This window comes from Leucoraja erinacea, chromosome 8 (assembly GCF_028641065.1).
Source record: "Leucoraja erinacea ecotype New England chromosome 8, Leri_hhj_1, whole genome shotgun sequence".
NCBI lineage: Eukaryota > Metazoa > Chordata > Chondrichthyes > Rajiformes > Rajidae > Leucoraja > Leucoraja erinaceus.
In genome coordinates this window covers 42,719,385-42,737,647 of record NC_073384.1, presented here as the reverse complement: position 1 = coordinate 42,737,647, position 18,263 = coordinate 42,719,385, and the positions used below count along the sequence as shown (strand labels likewise).

The 18,263-nt window shown below is 43.6% G+C and overlaps 1 protein-coding gene across 1 annotated transcript in view; it reads right to left on the bottom strand.

The window, feature by feature from the left end:
• LOC129699874 (ALK tyrosine kinase receptor-like) overlaps nt 1–18,263 on the bottom strand; it is a 265,553-nt gene that overhangs the window by 91,257 nt on the left and 156,033 nt on the right. Inside the window, exon 6 of the mRNA XM_055640014.1 lies at nt 2,592–2,723. Coding sequence (XP_055495989.1) covers nt 2,592–2,723 — 132 coding nt within the window. The remainder of the gene's footprint in view (nt 1–2,591; nt 2,724–18,263) is intronic.

Below are 18,263 nucleotides of genomic sequence, written 5' to 3'. Positions count from 1 at the left end.
AAGGAGGGAGAAAGCAAGGGCTATCTAAAATTAGAGGTCAATGTTCATACTGCTGGGGTGTAAACTACCCAAGCAAAATATGAGGTGCTGTTCCTCCAATTGGCGCTGGGCCTCACTCTGGCAATGGAGGAGGCTCAGGACAGAAAGGTCAGAGCAGGAATGGGAGGGGGAGTTGAAGTGCTGAGCAACCGGGAGATCAGGTTGGTTAAGAAGGATGGAGCAGAGGTGTTCAGCGAAACGATCGCCGAGCCTGCGCTTGGTCTCGCCGATACAGAGGAGTTGACACATGGAACAGCGGGTACAGTAGATGAGGTTGGAGGGGGTGCAAGTGAACCTCTGCCTCACCTGGAAATACTGATTTGGTTCTTGGATGAAGTCGAGGGGGGAGGTAAAGGGACAGGTGTTGTTGCATTTCCTGCGGTGCAGGGGAAAGTACCCGGGGAGGAGATGGTTTGGGTGGGGGTGGTTTGGGTGGGAAGGGTCGAATTGACCAGGGAATTACGAAGGGAACGGTCTCTGCGGAAAGCAGAAAGGGAAGGAGATGGGACGATGTGCAGTAGTGGGACCCCGTTGGAGATGGCGGACGATTATATGTTGTATGCGACAGCTAATGGGATGGAAGGTGAGGACAAGGGGGTCTCTGTCCTTGTTACGAATAGGGGGAGGGGGAGTAAGAGCAGAGCTGCGGGATATAGTAGAGACCCTGGTGAGTATAATGGAAGAGGGGAAACCCCGTTCCCTAAAGAATGGGGACATCTCCGATGCCCTAGTATGGTACACCTCATCCTGGGCGCAGATGCGGCGTAGTCGGAGGAATTGGGAGTAGGGGATAGAGTTTTTACAGGAAGCAGGGTGGGAAGATGTGTAGTCAAGATAGCTATGGGTGTCAGTGGGTTTGTAGTAGATGTTGGTCAGCAGTCTGTTGCCTGCGATGGAGATGGTGAGATCTAGAAACGGTAGGGAGATGTTGGAAATGGTCCAGGTAAATTTCAGCGCTGGATGGAAATTAGTGGTGAAGTGGATAAAGTCAGTGAGTTCTGCATAGGTGCAGGAAGTAGCAACAATGCAATCGTCAATGTAGTGGAGGTAGAGTTCGGGGATAGGGCCAATGTACTCCTGGAACAGGGATTGTTCGACGTACCCTACAAAGGGGCAAGCATAGCCGGGGCCCATAGCTACGCCTTGGAGAGTATTGGTAGACAGAAATTGGCTATTTCTGCGGTCGAGGAAGAAATGGAGGGCTTTAAGACCCTCCTGGTGCGGGATGGAGGTGTGGAATGACTGGACATCCGTAATGAAGATGAAGGAGTGGGGAGACATTGCCTGGAAAACAGAAGTCATAAAGGAGGCGAAGAGCGTGTGAGGTGTCTTGGATATAGGTGGGGAGGGATTGGACCAGGATGGATAGGATGGAGTCGAGGTATGTGAAAATTAGTTTGGTGGGACATGAACAAGCTGAAACAATAGGTCTGCTAGGACAGTTCTGTTTGTGGATTTTGGGGAGAAGATAAAATCGGGCTGTGCGGGGCTGGGGAACGATGAGGTTGGAGGCTTTAGAGGGCAGGGAGCCGGAAATGATTAAGTCAGTTATGGTGCTTGAGATTCAGGCCTGGTGCTCGTCTGTGGGATCATGGTCCAAGGATAAGTAGGAGGAGGTGTCTGAGAGTTGACGCCTGGCCTCAGACCGGTAGAGGTCAGCACACCTTGCTTTATCCCTCCTTCCCCTCCCACTTCCCCCTCAAGTACTAGGCCTCATCCATGGCCAGAGTGAGGCCCACTGTAAATTGGAGGAGCAGCACCTCATATTTTGCTTGGGTAATTTACACCCCAGTGGTATGAACATTGACTTCTCCAATTTTAGGTAGTCCCTGCTTTCTCCTTCTTAACCCCTCCCCTTCCCAGGTCTCCCACAGCCCACTGTCTCCACCCTCTTCCTTTATTTTTCCCACCTTCTTTCCCCTCCCCTTCCCACGGTTTCCTCCCACACTCCAAAGATGTACAGGACTGTAGGCTAATTGGCTTGGTATAATTGTAAATTTGTCCCTAGTGAGTGGAGGATAGTGTTAGTGTATGGGGATCGCTGATCTGTGCGGCCTCGGTGGTCTGAAGGGCCTGTTTCTGCGCTGTATCTCTAAACTAAACTAAAGATAATTCGAGGGTCTCTAATGAGGTAGATGGGCGCTGAGTGCTGCACTCTAGTTCATGAGAGGACGGTTCAGTTGCCTAATGATAACTGGGAAGAAAGTCTTCTATCCATTCCTGTTGCTGCCTGATCCGCTGAGTTACTCCAGCACTTTATGTTTATGGAGACAGGGGGAAGACACCAGGATTACTCATGAAAAGGTGGGAGAAAGAGTGAAAGATATACGTAAACCAGGACAAAAGTCACAGCATACTTCACTAACATTTGTGTTAATTCTCCATTAAATAGCAGTTAGCAATAACATGACATTTCTCATGAAGCTGTTAAGATAAGTGCTTTAGATATTTAATGGCTCACACTTATGTATGAAATGTAAGAAAAGCATGGAGGACAGTTTTATTAAAAGATAAAATACCTGTAATTGGACAATTATTTTATAAATTATTACCTTGAAAATAAAGGTGGCCCCGCCACCTCCTCCTCCACCTCCAGCCCATTGTGAGACGTTGCCACTCCTTTTGAGCTCCTCTTCAATAGCACTATTCTCTCCTAAGCAAACACTCTGGATGATGGGATTTGCCTTTAAGAGAAAACATTGAAAGATACAATATTAAAAATATCAATCTGACTGGCTCAAGAGAGTCATTAAAATACATTTCCAGAGGGACAGTTAACTTATCTGCGAAGAAATTAAGTTAACTTAGTTTTGTTTGCGCCAACCTCTTTGATAAGTTGTGTTCTTGGCAGAAGTTCAACTGTTAAAATAACAAAGCAGAATTAAGTCAACAAACACCAACATTTTGATCTTTATCCACTAACATCTAAAAAAAAACACATGAGTTTCAGGCACAATTTTAGCTTTAGATACGCAACAAAATCTTCATTGGGATGACCAAAAATCTGCAGATGTTGGTCATCTAAAATAAAAACAGAAAATGGTTGAAATATTCAGCAGGTCAGGCCACATCTGTGGGAAGAGAAAGAGGAGTCACTGTTTCTGGTCGAAGACACCTCATTAGAATGGTACAGGGGCAGCACGGTGGCACAGTGGTAGAGTTAATGCCTTCTGGCACCGTCCCACTTAGGTGATTTTTTAGGTGACTGCAGGAGACTATGCAGTCGCCACATGGTGACCACATGTTCGCAGGTGGTTGCGGGGAGTCACCTTCATGGTTGTGCGGAGTTCCCGCATTCTGGGAACTACTCGTGGCCTCATTATGGTCACCGTGAATTTTTTAACGTTGAAAAATTACCGGCGACTAAAATGAAGCCGCCAGTGAGAGTAGTGAGAATTCTCAAGCCGTCGGTGGGTCGCCAGGAGGTCCTAATGGGTTGCCAGGAGGTCAAAGGGTCTCGGAGGTTCTTATAGGTTGTAGCCAGTGCCGAATTTAATTGGCTCATTGGGGAAAAAAAAAGTAAGCAGCAGTTTTCAGAACAAAGGATAACCGACCAGTAATGTTAAATGTCCGCCGAGCTTCACAGCCATGTATCTCTGGCTTCTTAAAAGTTGTCTCCACTCCTTCTCCCCCCTCCCCCCCCCCCCTCTTTAAAAGGACTTACCGTACACTGTGCTTTAGCTTTCTTTTTACAGCTCCTGTTCATCGCGGTGTGTGTCTGTTTCACCTTGGTTTTGCACCGTGTGAATTTTTTAGACAGCGATCCCCCGGCTTGCCCTGTCCCCCACCTGTGTAACGGGCTGGTGAAGGAAGCGATGTGTTTGTGTATGTGTTCCACTCTGACAGTCGCTGTTACAGTTGCCGTTTTTTCAGACGACTGCGGGCAACTTGACAGTCACCAGCAGTCTGCTGAAAAATGGCCCAAGTGGGACAGGCCCTTTACAGCGCCAGAGACCAGTGTTCAATCCTGTCTACGGGTGCTGTGTCTGTACAGAGTTTGTATGTTCTCCGTTATAACCATGTCGTTTTCGCTGGGTGCTTTAGGTTTCCTCCAACATTCCACAGATATGCAGGTTTATAGGTTAGTTGGCTTCTTTAAAGTCCCTAGATTGTAGGAAAGAAATCGTGTACGAGATATCGCTGTTCAGTGTGAAATTGGTGGGCCGATGAGCCTGTTTCCACGTTGTATCACTAAACAAAAACCAAAACTAAATTAAACTAAACTGGGAAGGACAGAATTTTTTTTGTTAATCCTGAGGATGGATGAAGGGGAGTTGAGGCAGGCATACGTCTCTGATAGGATAAAACTGGGGTGACCATGGGGATAAACTGTAAACAAGGTTATCTGATCAGTCAGTGAATTGGTGCTGTTAGAGAGTGAGTACACAGACAAAAGAACATAAGAGTCACAGAGTTATACAGAATGGGAACGGGGTATTTGGCCCACCTTGTACATGTCCATCAAATTGGCATTTTAGGCTTATCCCATTTTAATGCTTTCGCCCAAATTCCACATATCTGTCCAAGTGTCTTTTAAAAGTCTTAATTATGTCCTCCTCTATAGCTTTCTCTGGCAGCTCATTTCAGATATGGACCACTCTCTGAATGAAAAGGTTGCACCAGAGATCCCTCTTACATCTCCCCCCTCTATCCTTAAGCCCATGTCCTCTAGCTTTAGAATTCTCTTCCATGGTAAAAAGATTGTGGGTGTTCACTTTATCCATGTCCCTCATGCTCTTGTACACCTCAATTAGTTCTCCTCTCAGCCTCCGACACTCCAAAGAAATAGTCCTGGTGTATACTGGAAAAAGGTTGGAGCAGCACAAAGGTGAAGTGGTAGAGTTCAATCCTGACTATGGGTGCTGTCTGTACAGAGTTTGTAAGTTCTCCCTGTAACCACATGGGTTTTCTCTGGATGCTCCGGTTTTCTCCCAAGGTCCAAAGACGTATAGTTTTGTAAGTTAATTGGCTTGGTTAAGATTGTATATTGTCCCTTGTGTGTAGGAGTAGTACGGGATGATCGCTGGTCGACGGGGACTTGATGGACCAAAGGGCTTGTTTCCACAGTATCTCTAATCTTAAGTAAAGTAAAGTCTATCCAACCTCTCCCTATAACACAAGCCCACAACTCCAGCTAACATCCCTTCTGCACTCTTTCCAATTTAATGATATCCTCCCTAAAGCTTGGCATCCAAAACGGCAATATTCCAAGTGTGATCTCACTTACGACTTGTACAGCTGCACCATGATGTCCCAACCTGTGAACTGAATACCCTTCTCAATGAAGGCAGGCATGCTCAAAGCTTTCCTCACAACTCTGTCCACTTGAGCTACCACGTTCAGGGAACCACATATCTGTACGCTTAGATCTCTCTGTTTCCATTACACCATCTAGGGCTATATCACTTATTGTGTAAGTCTTGCCCTGGTATGACATTCCAAAGCACGACCCCTCACATTTGTCAGAGTTAAATTCCTTTTTTACCCAATCCTTGGGCCACCTTCCCAACTAATCTAGATCCCTTAGTAAACCCACAGGAAATAGATAAGATGGCTTTGTTACAATGGGAGAGGGGAAGCCAGCGTATTTTCTCATGTTCATAAATTAAACTAGCAGAATTAGGCCATTTGGCCTATCAAGTCTACTCTGCCATTCCATCATGGCTGATTTATCTTTTAGTTTCACCCTCAATCTCTTGTCTTCTCTCCAATAACCCCTGACAGCCGTACTAATTAAGAAACTGTCAAAATCCACCTTTAAAATACCTATTGACTTGGCCTCCACAGCCTTCTCCTTCCCAATTCAGATCCAGGGTCTTCAACCTGAAACGTTATCACTGTTTTCCATCCTACAGATATGGCCAGACCTGCTGAGTACTTCCAGCATTTTACAATTCAGTATTTTCAGCATTGAGAGCATATTACCCCAATATTACTTTAGTTATATCCCAGTGTAAACTTTAATTATGAAAATTGGGTTGAATAAATCTTAATAATTTATTTACTTCTACATAAATTATGCAGAAAAATATTAAACTACAAATAGAGTTTATATTTAAATTCACGTGCGTCTGGGGCAGGGAGGGTAGATAGATAGTGGTGAAAGTCTGACCAATAAAGGATATGAGAGATTATACAATGATAGATCATAAACTTACTCTGTAATCCCTTAATATCCAGAATCCATAAATATTCTGTGCTAAATGTAAACACAGAGATGAATAAATGAAAATAAACTGAAATTGATATAAAATGGAAAAAGCTGTTGAATTAACTTGTGAATGTGAACTAAATGACAAGACTGTGATGACTGGAAAATAATGGAAGTCATGGGCTCACTGAGCTCGCTGGAGGGTAGTGGGCAATGGAGAGTTCCATGAGCCACAGTTTTACCAAAATAGGTGGGCCCATTGTGCATGTGATTATTAGCATGGAAAGAATGAAGACGATAATACAAATCAGGAACAATGAGCTGCCATAAGAAGTGGTAAAGGCAGGTACAATGACAATGTTTAACAAACATTTGGGCAAGTTTAGTTTAGAGATATAGCTGAGAAACAGGCCCTTCAGCCCACCGAGTCCACACCGACTAGCGATCCCCCACATTAATTCTATCTTACCTAAACACAATAGGGACAATTTCTACTTATACCATGACAATTAACCTACAAACCTGTACGTCTTTAAAGTGTGGGAGGAAACTGAAGATCTCAGAGAAACCCATGCTGTCACGGGGAGAACATACTAACTCTGTACAGACAGCACCCGTAGTCAGGATCAAACCCAGATCTCTGGCGAGGCAGCGCTGTAAGGCAGCAACTCTACCGCTGCGCCACCGTGCCACCCCTATGTGTGCAAGCTCTTACAGAGGAAAGGTTCTGTGGGATGTGGGCCACATGCAGGCCAATGGAAACAGATCAAGAAGGCACTTTTGATGGCTTTGAGGAGTTGGGTTGCAGGACTTGTTTTCGTGCTGTATAACTACATGACGCAAGGAAAAAAGAGAGATGTGGCCTCAATGAGATGTAGCCTGTAAGAGAAACGTTATCAGTGGTAAGAAAAGTCCTGATACAAATATCACGCCAAAAAGATCAGGCGTGATATTAATTTAGGTTAAAGATGCAGCATTGAAACAGGCTCTTCAGCCCACCGAGTCCACGCTGATCATCAATCACCCATTCACATTAATTCTTCGTTATCCCACATTCTCATCCACGAACAAAATGCTAGGGCCAATTTACAGAAGCCAATTAACTGAAAACCCGCACGTCTTTGGGATGTGGAAGAAAAACAGAGTACCCGGTGGAAACCCACACGGTCACATGGAAAAGGCGAAAACTCCACACTGACTGCATGCAAGGTTAGGATCAAACCCGGGTCTCTGGCGCTGTGAGACTGCAGCTCCGCCAACGCACCACTCTTCCACCTGTTGGGAAAATGATTTGGAAAGAACAGGCATTGGCCTTACAAAGCAGGATACCCGCATACACCTTTAGGTGCACTAGTTTCTTAGTGATAATACATGCTGTATACAAACCAGAAAAGCAGCAAATGGAGAAGGAAAAATTAAGCACGAGACATAAATCTACATTAAAAAGATAAACACAAACATATATATTAATCCCAGAAGTATAAAATGAAAAGGAGATGAGATCACTGATTTTTCAAACTACCAGGGGACACACATTAATTCAGATCTAAAATAGAGCGTTAAAATGGGTGTGAGGATTATGAATATGCAGCAACTTTCCAGTTTTTAAATTTAGCTCAGGGAGTTCGGAGCTATCTGTGGAATCATTAAAATATTTTATTCAATGACAGTTAAAAAATGTCATTACCTGCAGCCCCAGTATGTGACAAGGGAAATGGGAGACAGATCAACAAAGATAAAACCGACAAAGTCAGACTGCTGAACTCAGCACATCCTCTCACTGATGCTTCAAGGTGGATTAAGTGAGAACATGTTGGGATATGGAAAGCTAAGTCAAAATGAAGTCGGAGAGCTCTTCGCATTTATGGTTTCAGAATTCCCATGATTCAAATATCAAACAGCTGAAGCCAAGAAACTACAGGCTAATCTTAAATAAAGTGCATTCTCGGAATCATTCTAAAAGCACCTTTGCACCCTCCACATACAGATTGGTAGAAGAAATATTTGGAATCCATTATTTAAAAAAAAATCATTTTACTTCAAATGTATCATTTTACGCATAGAGGTCTCATTTTCTAATTGTCTAAAATCAAAATTGAAAAATCAAACATGTGATTCTATACATTGTGCCTCAGTATTTTTTAATTATATATACTGTACTTTTTAAACTTTGGTGTTAATTATGGTGTTTACAGAGTACTATGTTTACATATCTGTTGTGCTGCTGCTAGTAAGAATTTCATTGTTCTGTTTCGGGACATATGACAATAAAATACTCCTGACTCTTGAGCTGAATTTCAGAGCTGAGTCTCACATTCATCAAAATAGCACAGTTAAACAGATGGAAGTCCAGTAATAGATGGGGTAACATGTGTATTGAGGCATAACAGTCTAGAGTGGGATAACAAATCTACTGAGGTATAGCAAAGAAGGGGAGATAGTTGGTCACAAACTGCTGGAGTAACTCAGTGGGTCAGGCAGCATTTCTGGAGAGCATGGGTAAGTGACGTTTTGGGTTGGAAGCTTTCTTTAGACCTTATCTGAAAAAGGTTGTTGACCCTAGACAGCACCTATCCATGTTCTCCAGAGATACTGCCTGACCCACTGAGTTACTCCAGCACTTTGAGTCCTTTTTTGTAACCAGCAGCTGCAGTTCCTTATTTCTACAATGAGAGAAAGTATCTGGGGAAGCTTCCATCTCCTTCCCCATAACATTTCCTTTCTCAGCCCAACACATACACCTTAGTGTATTGGTGATGTTCCATGTTTTTCCTCCCACACTTTGTGTCCTTTTTTGTTAACCAGCACCTGCAGTTTAATTTAGAGATACGGCATGGATACAGGCCCGTTGCCCTACTGAGTCCGAGCTGACCAACGATCACCCATTCACACCAGTTCTATGTTATTCCAGTTTCGAATCCTACAGATCAGAAACAATTTACAAAAGTCAATTAACCAACAAAACTGCATGTTTCTGGAATGTAGGCCAAAACCAGAGCACCTGGAGAAAACCTATGCAGTCACATGGAGAATGCATAAACTCCTCGCAGACAGCACCCATAGTCAGGATTGAACCATCTCCACACCAGTACTGAGGATCTCTGGCACTGTAAGGCAGCAACTCTGCCACTGTGCCACACCTGAATTGGAGTTCATTGAATAACACAGGGCCGGCATTAGGAGTTGCGGTGCCCAATTGAGAACAATTTTGGTGAGCCCCAGGTTCCCAGCCAAGGTCTATAGATTCATAGAAATATAATTAAAGTCTGTAAAAGACTTTATCTCTATGGTAGAATGGAAAGTAATGAAAATATGCGCTTAAAAATTGCCTGCGACTTAATGGACCAAACAGATCTAAGCTACATTTTAATATAAAATTGCATACATGTAACAAAATAAATGTGTAGATCACCTCTGAAAAGTACATAGTTACAATACCACTTGGTTTAGTGACAGTGAAATGAAAAAAAAAGTAATTTAATGAAATAGATCCTGGAAAACCAATAACCATTGGTGAAAAACCAATTCAGGCATTACATTTTGGGCTTCTATCCCATCCTAACTTAGTTGTGTGTGTTAGTTGTCTGTACGTGATGTGTTACTTGTCTGTGCGTTATGTGTGTGTGTTAGTTGTCTGTGCGTTATGTGTGTATGGGAGGGAACGAGAGAAGGGAAGGAGGGAGAGAAGGGAGGGAGGGAGAGAAGGGAGGGAGAGAAGGGAGGAAGGACAGAAGGGCGGGAGGGAAGTAGAGAAAGGAGTGAGGAAAGGAGAGAAAGAAGGAATGGAGCGAATGAGAGAAGGGAAAAGAGAGAGGATGGAGGGATGGAAGGGGAGAAGGGAGGGAGGGAAGAAGGGAAGGAGAGAAGGGAGGGCGAAGGCCGGCAGCGGGAGCGGATGCCGGGACTGGGCTGGCGGGTGTGAGCTGAGGCCGAGGTTTGTAAACGTTGCTCCAACCCCCGGCCTGGCCCTCCGTGTATTGTTCACCGCGTCTCCCCGGGGAGAGAGAGGGGTGGAACCGGGGCTGTGTGTGTGAAGCACAGCGACTGGAGAGGCGGGAACGCTGCCGTGAGCGAACGACCCACCTCCCCCTCTCCCCCTTCTCCATTCCCCTTTCTACCTCTTCCACCCCTCTACGCTCTCTCCGCCCCTCGTTCCCCCTCCTCCACCCGGGGTAGATCTACCCGAGCCGAGTGTAGATTACTCCAGGACTCCAGCGTGGGGTCCCCTTACTCGCTGGGTCCAATTGGGAGCAATCGGTCCGATTGGCTTAAGGCCGGCCCTGGGATAACATGCAAACAAATGTTTTTCACTCTATCTTGGTACACAAGATAATATTAAAGCAGTGACAATATCAATACCAATATTATTTAGTGCATTCATTCCTATAATTCACATAATTTGTTCACTCTTTCTGGATTTAGCCTGTATTTAATGCCAGATCCACAAAGATATTTTCACAGTTCCTTCTTAAATGACAGTTGAAATGGTGTGGGAAATACATGGTTCACTTGGAATAGAGGATGGACAATTACACGTGAATTCTTGAAACAAAGGATGCACTACAAAATGGATTAGAGGACTGTGTATTTATTGACACGAAATTAATTGAGAATTTTGATTGATCTCCGATATGTTCTTTCATAGGTTCAGAATAACAGTCATCCTCAAAGTTTAATAGATCAATGTTAGTATGATCATTAAATCCAGGATTACTTCCTTCCCTCTACTTACATCCCTCTGGGAGGCGACTCCAGACTGTCAAAGCCGCCACAGCAAGACATCAAAACAGCTTTTTTCGACGAGAAGTCGCTCTAATCAACAGCCAAGAGTCTGTAGCTTCCTTTTGCACTGGAATTTTATTTTATTCTTCACATGTTTCAATTATAATGTTTTATTTTTAATTGTCTACTGTATATCGTGTTGTTATCCTTGCGAGCAGCGCACCAAGGCAAATTCCTTGTATTGTCTATACATACTTGGCTAATAAAATGTATACAATTCAATTCAACCAGGATCAGGATTTTAAAAATGGAATAATAGGCTTCTCTACTTTTAGTTATATATAAATTATTGACTATGTGTTGATGATAATTTTAATGACACTGAATCATTTGTGTGTCATTGCGGTGCTGTTTGCAAAACATGACTTCAGCTTAAAAAGACACAAAATGCTGGAGTAACTCAATGGGGCAGGCAGCATCTCTGGAGAACATGGAGAGGATATGTTTCAAGTCGGGACCCTCTTCAGACTTCAGTTACAATGTGTTGGAGTAACTCAGCGGGTCAGGCAGCGTTTTAGGAGGACATGGACAGGTGACGTTTTTGGTCTCTCAAACCCTGTCTTCAACGATAGTCAACCCTGACTTCAACTTATATAGTTGAGAACAGCTGCTCGAGAATAATGCTTATATCGCCAAATGCATTTTATGTCTACACTTCTGAATGACAATTTCTCTGACACAGTTGCAATGATCTCTCAATTTTAATTTTCCCTGTTTCATTATCCATAATTTATCTGCAATTACATTAATGTTTCAAATCTTTTACGGATAAAATGCTGAAAAGGCTGGGCACATGCAACAGATTGCTTCCTATGTTAAGTCAGCTTGATGTAACTTTTCATCAGATTTAGCAATTGCTGAATCACCTTAAAATGTTAATCTACTTGACTACCTCTGCTCCAGATTGATCTGGTGTGCAAGGCTTGGTATTTTCAATGTTCCAATTTTTAAAGGTTTCTTTACATTTTTTTTCCTCTCAATGTCTTAAACCTATTTTTTCTTGGAATTAAGTTATGCAATTAATAGTTAAGTTAAATTTCTCAAAAACAATAAGGATTTCATTTATAATGTTGCTGTTAATTTGAATGCAATCTTTGTTAATTGAAATTGTTTGTTAAATTTGTTTACTAAATTAAATAAGATTGTTAAGGGTTTGGACACGCTAGAGGCAGGAAACATGTTCTCGATGTTGCGGGAGTCCAGAACCAGGGGCCACAGTTTAAGAATAAGGAGGAAGCCATTTAGAACGGAGACGAGGAAACACTTTTTCTCACAGAGAGTGGTGAGTCTGTGGAATTCTCTGCCTCAGAGTGCAGTGGAGGCGGATTCTCTGGATGCTTTCAAGAGAGAGCTAGATAGGGCTCTTAAAAATAGCGGAGTCAGGGGATATGGGGTGAAGGCAGGAACGGGGTACTGATTGGGGATGATCAGCCATGATCATATTGAATGGCGGTGCTTTCTTTGGCAGAGTTGTGTGATCCTGACCTTGTGTGATCTTTATTCAAACTTTACTGGATTTTATCTTGCACTAAATGTCATTTATGTTATTGCCTTCATCATGTATCTGTACTCTGTGGATCGCTCGATTGTATTCATCTATTGTCTTTCCACTGACTGATTAGCACACCAGCCAGTCACTGTACCTCGGTACATATGATAATAAACGAAACTCATACATTGAATTTGAACTTACTCTATGAGTTGTAACATAGTCTGCACCGCAAACGTGACCACTCTTTGTGTACTGCCTAAGTGAGGTCTGCTGTATGATTTTACCGGATTGTATGTGAAAACAGAGAATTTCACTGCACCTAGGTATTTGTGAACAATAAACTATCATTGATTAAAGTATGACGGGACAGGCAGCATCTCTGGAGAGAAGGAATGTGACATTTCAGGTCGAGGTCTGAAGAAGGGTCTCGATCCGAAACGTCACCCATTCCTTCTCTCCAGAGATGCTGCCTGTCCCACTGAGTTACTCCAGCATTTTATGTATATCTTCAGTTTAAACCATCATCTGCATTTCCTTCCTACACATTGAATAAAATATAATTGAAGAATTGAACTGTTTTTACAATACAGACTTGATTTCCCTCTTCTCCCAACACTTTAAATTAAGTAAATTCACTATACAATGGCATCTGACCTCCAAGCCATGCAATATGATTTAATTTACACTCACAATAAATAATGTTGAGTTTTGCAAAAGTTTCTCTCTGCAAGCATTTTATACAGTCTGCATATATACTATTCAAGCACCCTGAGACTATTCATCTTTTCACTTGCTCACTTCTACATGTAATTAATATAAATTTGCCAACAACTTCTGTTTCACAATCTTATTTTAAAGGAACCTTCATTCCATTCTACTTGATACTAGTTCTATCCGTCGGTATGATTTTACAATTTTGCTCTTCTTATCACTTATCATTAGTTATTTTCCGAATGGTCTGCCTCAGCATTCCATCATCAGCAAATTTCATTAACTGAGTGTTGGGAGTATACAGGTTTTAAATCATTTGCCATCACTCCTTGCAACAGGGTATCATTTATGGTTCATTGTGGTAGATTCCTAGATTTCATTTGTCAGGAAGAGTAATGCAGCTGCAGCTTTATCTTACACAGAAAATGGTAATGAATCTGGAATCCACTTTAATTGGATCATCAGTATCTGAAGCTACACCTTGCTGAAGAATATTTGTATGTTCTTGGAAAGAATCCAAACGAGCTTAAAGACCGACTCAGCTAATTTCAGAAAATGTGGATCAGTCGATTAAACAACTCTTGGTTCCAATATTTCAGTCTCTGATTCTGAGCTTTAAGTCAGGCTTTCTTGCTCATCCAAGAGTTTTGCTTTAGCTTTGCTCTTCACAAGGTGTGCCGTAATAGAAACTTTCTAAATGCGTAAGACATGACGGATTGTGCAAGTTAAATTGTTTAATCCCCCACTTACCATTGTCAACCAAACGCCTGTGTAGTTACGGCATCACATGGGAAGCTCGAATCTCCCTGTGCAATCTACTGTCGGACATTTAAAGCAGAAATTCTCAATGGAATTTCCTGTTAAAAGTAATGGAGCCGAATATTTTCTGATAATATACATGGAGAGGAAGATTTACCACCGAACAGGCATTCTCTTTAGACTTTAGGCTTTACTTCAGAGATACAACATGGAAACAGGCCCTTCAGCCTGTTTCTTCGCGTGGCCCCTTCACGTCTGCGCCGACCTGCGATCACCCGGTACACTAGCACTTTCTTACACACTAGGGGCCAATTTACAATTTTTACTGACGGAAATTAACCTACAAACTTGTACGTCTTTGGAGTGTGGGAGGAAACCGGAGCACCTGGGGAAACTGAGAACGTACAAACTCCATACAGACAGCACCCATAATCAGGATCTAACCCGGGTGTCTGGTATTGTAAGGCAGCAACTCTATCGCTGCACCACTTCTTTGCTGCAGAAGACTTTTGTCTGATAAAATGTCAACAGCTTCAAACTTGTGAGCATTCATCTATCTATCCTCCTCCCTCTCTCCCCCTCTCCCCCCCCTCTACATCTCCCTCTCTCCTCACCCCTCTCCCTCCTCCCCCCCCACCCCGTTCTCCTCTCTCTTGCACAACTCCCTGCTACTCCTCTCCCACCCCCCCCCTACCCCTCTCCCCCCCTTCCTGCCCACCCCACTCTCCTCCCACTCCCCACCCGCTTCCCATCCCCCTCTCACTCCCCCTACCACGCTCCGCTCCCAAAATCTCTCCCAATCTCTCCCATTTCCTCCTTCCCCCTGTCCTCCCTCCCCACCCCGTCTCCCCCTCCGCCCACCTGTGTGTTTGGGGGGTGGTTAGTGTGAGTGTGATGCCGCAGCTCCCCCCCTCCGCAAATGCGCGTTGGGGAAACAGACCCAACGGGTCCGCACTTGGTCTAATATAATATAGTGGCTGCCGGCTGGCTGTGTGTGTTTCTGCCTGACTTGTGGCTGCCAGCCTTTGATTCATTGCCACGACAACACCCGACCCACAAACGCCCTGATTTTTTCCATTTCGGTAGAGATTTCACTTTTCATTCCAAGTATCCACTCCTCATTAAATTTTGTCGTGTTTATGTACACATTTTAAATCAAATCCTTCTCCCCCCCCCCACTCACTCATTTTGTCGCCTCCTGCTGGCCAGCGACCATAACGGCTGCTGGCGCCCGCATCTCGCCTCAAAGACGCCATTTAAAAACAGCCGCACTGCTGATTCCTGAGCCGCTTGAGTTGGAGGACCACGTCTCCCATGGGGGCTATGGGTAGGGAACGGCTGCGTTGGGGGAGCAGACCCAACGGGTCTGCCCTTGGTCTAGTATCTCTGAAAATCTGTCCTGGACCCAGCTCATTGGTCACAAAGAAATCACAAAGAAAGCTCTTCAACGCCTCCTCCTTCCCCAGAAGACTGAGGAGATTCACGATGTTGCTGAATACTCTTTTGAACGTCTACCAGAGCACGGTTGGCAGCATATTGACTGACAAAGGACATTTATTGTCACATACACCAATTGGTATAGTGAAATTTGAGTTGCTATTCATCACCTGGTTTGAGTAACTCAAATGCCCAGCAACTAACAAGGCTACAGAGAATGGTTGGTCCATCACAGATTAGTTTAGTTTAGTTTAGTTTAGAGATACAGATCGCAAAGAAAACCCACGCAGGTCACGGGAAGAAGGTACAAACTCCATACAGACAGCAGCCAGAGTCAGGATCAATCCCGGGTCTCTGGTACTGTAAGGCAGCAACTCTACCGCTACACCGCCATGCCGTCTAAATGTTGACCTCCCCACTATCAATACCAGGCACTGTCTCAAAAACTCAGCCAATATTATCTAAGATGCAGGGTACCCTGACCACACCCTCATTTTGTTATTATCATCGGGAAGAAGTTGCAGGAGCCTGAAAACAGTGGCCATCAGATTGAAGAATAGCTTCATCCCAGCTATCATCAGACTGTGAACAACACTAACCACTATCTCAGCAACTGCGATCTTCTATGGACTGGATTTCTGGTTGCACTATGGACTTTGGTTTTGCACTATTATGCTTATCAAGCAATTAATGTTAATTTAAGTCCCCCTGCCTGTTTTTGGCGCAGATCCCTCTCAACCTTTCCTATCCATGTAACTGTATAATGTTTCTTAAATGTTGTGATAGTGTCTGCCTCAACTACCTCCTCCGACAGCTCGTTCCATACACCCACCACCCTTTGTATGAAAATGTTACCCCTCAGGTTCCTATTAAATCTTTCCCCCCCTTAAATCTATGTCCTCCTGTTCTCGATGCCTCCACTCTGGACATGACTCTGTGCCTTTACCCAATCTATTCCCCTCATGATTTTGTACACCTCTATCAACCCCCACCCCCCACCATCCTCCTGCGCTCCATGCTTGTAAAATCTTCTCTGCGCCCTTTCCAGCTTGACAACATTCCTCCCATAACATGGTGCCCAAAACTAAACGCAATACTCTAAATGTGACCTCATCAACATCTTATAGAACTGCAACATGCCTCCCAACTTCTATACTAAGTATACCGAAGATAGACACAAAATGCTGGAATATGTAGGAAGAAACTACAGATGCTGGTATACTCAGTACTCCGACTGATGAAGGTCAATATGCCAAAAGCCCTTTTAACCTATCAACTAGGTAGCCTATCTACATGTGATGCCACTTTCAAGGAACTTTCAAGTTTGCATTTCTACAGTCTGAAAAAATGGACAAAGAAGAATGTAATATATTCTATCCTTTAGTTCACTTTGGTCAGTGCTTGTCTATCAGCTGTGAAGCCAGTGACTAGCAGCTGAAGCTGATAATCTCTTGTTGCATCTTCCATGTACCAGTCAACACCAATATAAATGAGACTCATGGCACTATCACTGTTCAGACAGAAAAGCCAATCGATGTTCAACAGATCTGCTGATAGAAAGCGTCTGATGGGATTCTGCCAACATAAAATAACCTGCACCATTTTCTGTAAACCTCGCTTGGGCTTATCAAGTGCTTCCACTCTTTTTTGAAAATATATTTGACAAAGTTTCATACACATAGTCATAGAGCTATGCAGCATAGAAACATGCCCTTTGGCCCAACTGGTCCATGCCGACCAAGCTACCTAACTGAGCTAGTTCCACTTGCTTGCACCTCCAAATCTTGCTCCCTCTAAATCTTTTCTTTCCTTGCACCTAGCCCATTTTTAGACTTTACAGATATAGCATGGAAACAGGCCCTTTGGCCCACCAAAGCCAGGCCAACCAGTAACCATTAGCACTATCCTATTCGCGAAGGGCAATTTTTACCAAAAAGCCGACAAACCTGTATGTCTTTGAAGAGTGGGAGGAAACCGGAGCACCCAGAGGAAATCAATGCTGTCAAAGGGAAAATGTACAAACAGCGTACAGACACCACCCATGGTCATGAAGGAAACCCGGGTCTCTGGTTCTGTAAGCCAGCACTCTACTGCTGCGTTATTGCCCTGCCCAAACCTTGCCTTACCGTGTACCTGGCACATTTTCCCTCTAAATCTATCCATGTTCCAAGTGTCTTTATATGTGGTAACTATACCCACACCATCACTTCCTCTGGCAGCTCATTCCATGTACACACCACTCTACGTGTGAAAAACATGCCCCTCAGTTTTCTTTTAAACCTTTCCCCTCTCACCTTTAACCTATGCCTCTCCTATCCCGTGCTATTCACCTTAATCATGCGCTGATAATTTTAAATACCTCTAAATGGATTATTACTTAATTCCCCAGCAGTCTGAATTCAGGATAAACCTTGTGCATGGTCATGAAATTAGCCAAAGAATATTAAGCAAGGAATAAACATGGCAATTTACACAGAAAATGCTATAAACAGAGTACATCAGGCTGTTACTGAACTTTATCTTTAACTAAACGTTATTCCCTCAATTGTAATCATGTATAGTCTTTCCGCTGGCTGGTCAGCACTTAACCAAAGCTTTTCACTGCACCTCAAGACACCTGCCTCGCTAACCGTCTGTCTGTCTTTTCCTTCTTTGTGTTTTAATTGTACGTGTTAAATGTATGTTTTTAGTGTTCTTTGGCTTGTTTTATGTGGGGGTGGGGGTTTGGAGAAACTTTTTGTAATATCTTACCTCGACAGAGATGCAATTTTTTTCTATATCGTATCTCCGTCCGCAGTGCGGACTAACATCGAGGAGTTGGCGAACTTTGCTGGAGACCGATTTTGAGAGCTACACTGTGGTTGCCTGCGGACTTACCATCGCGGAGCCCGC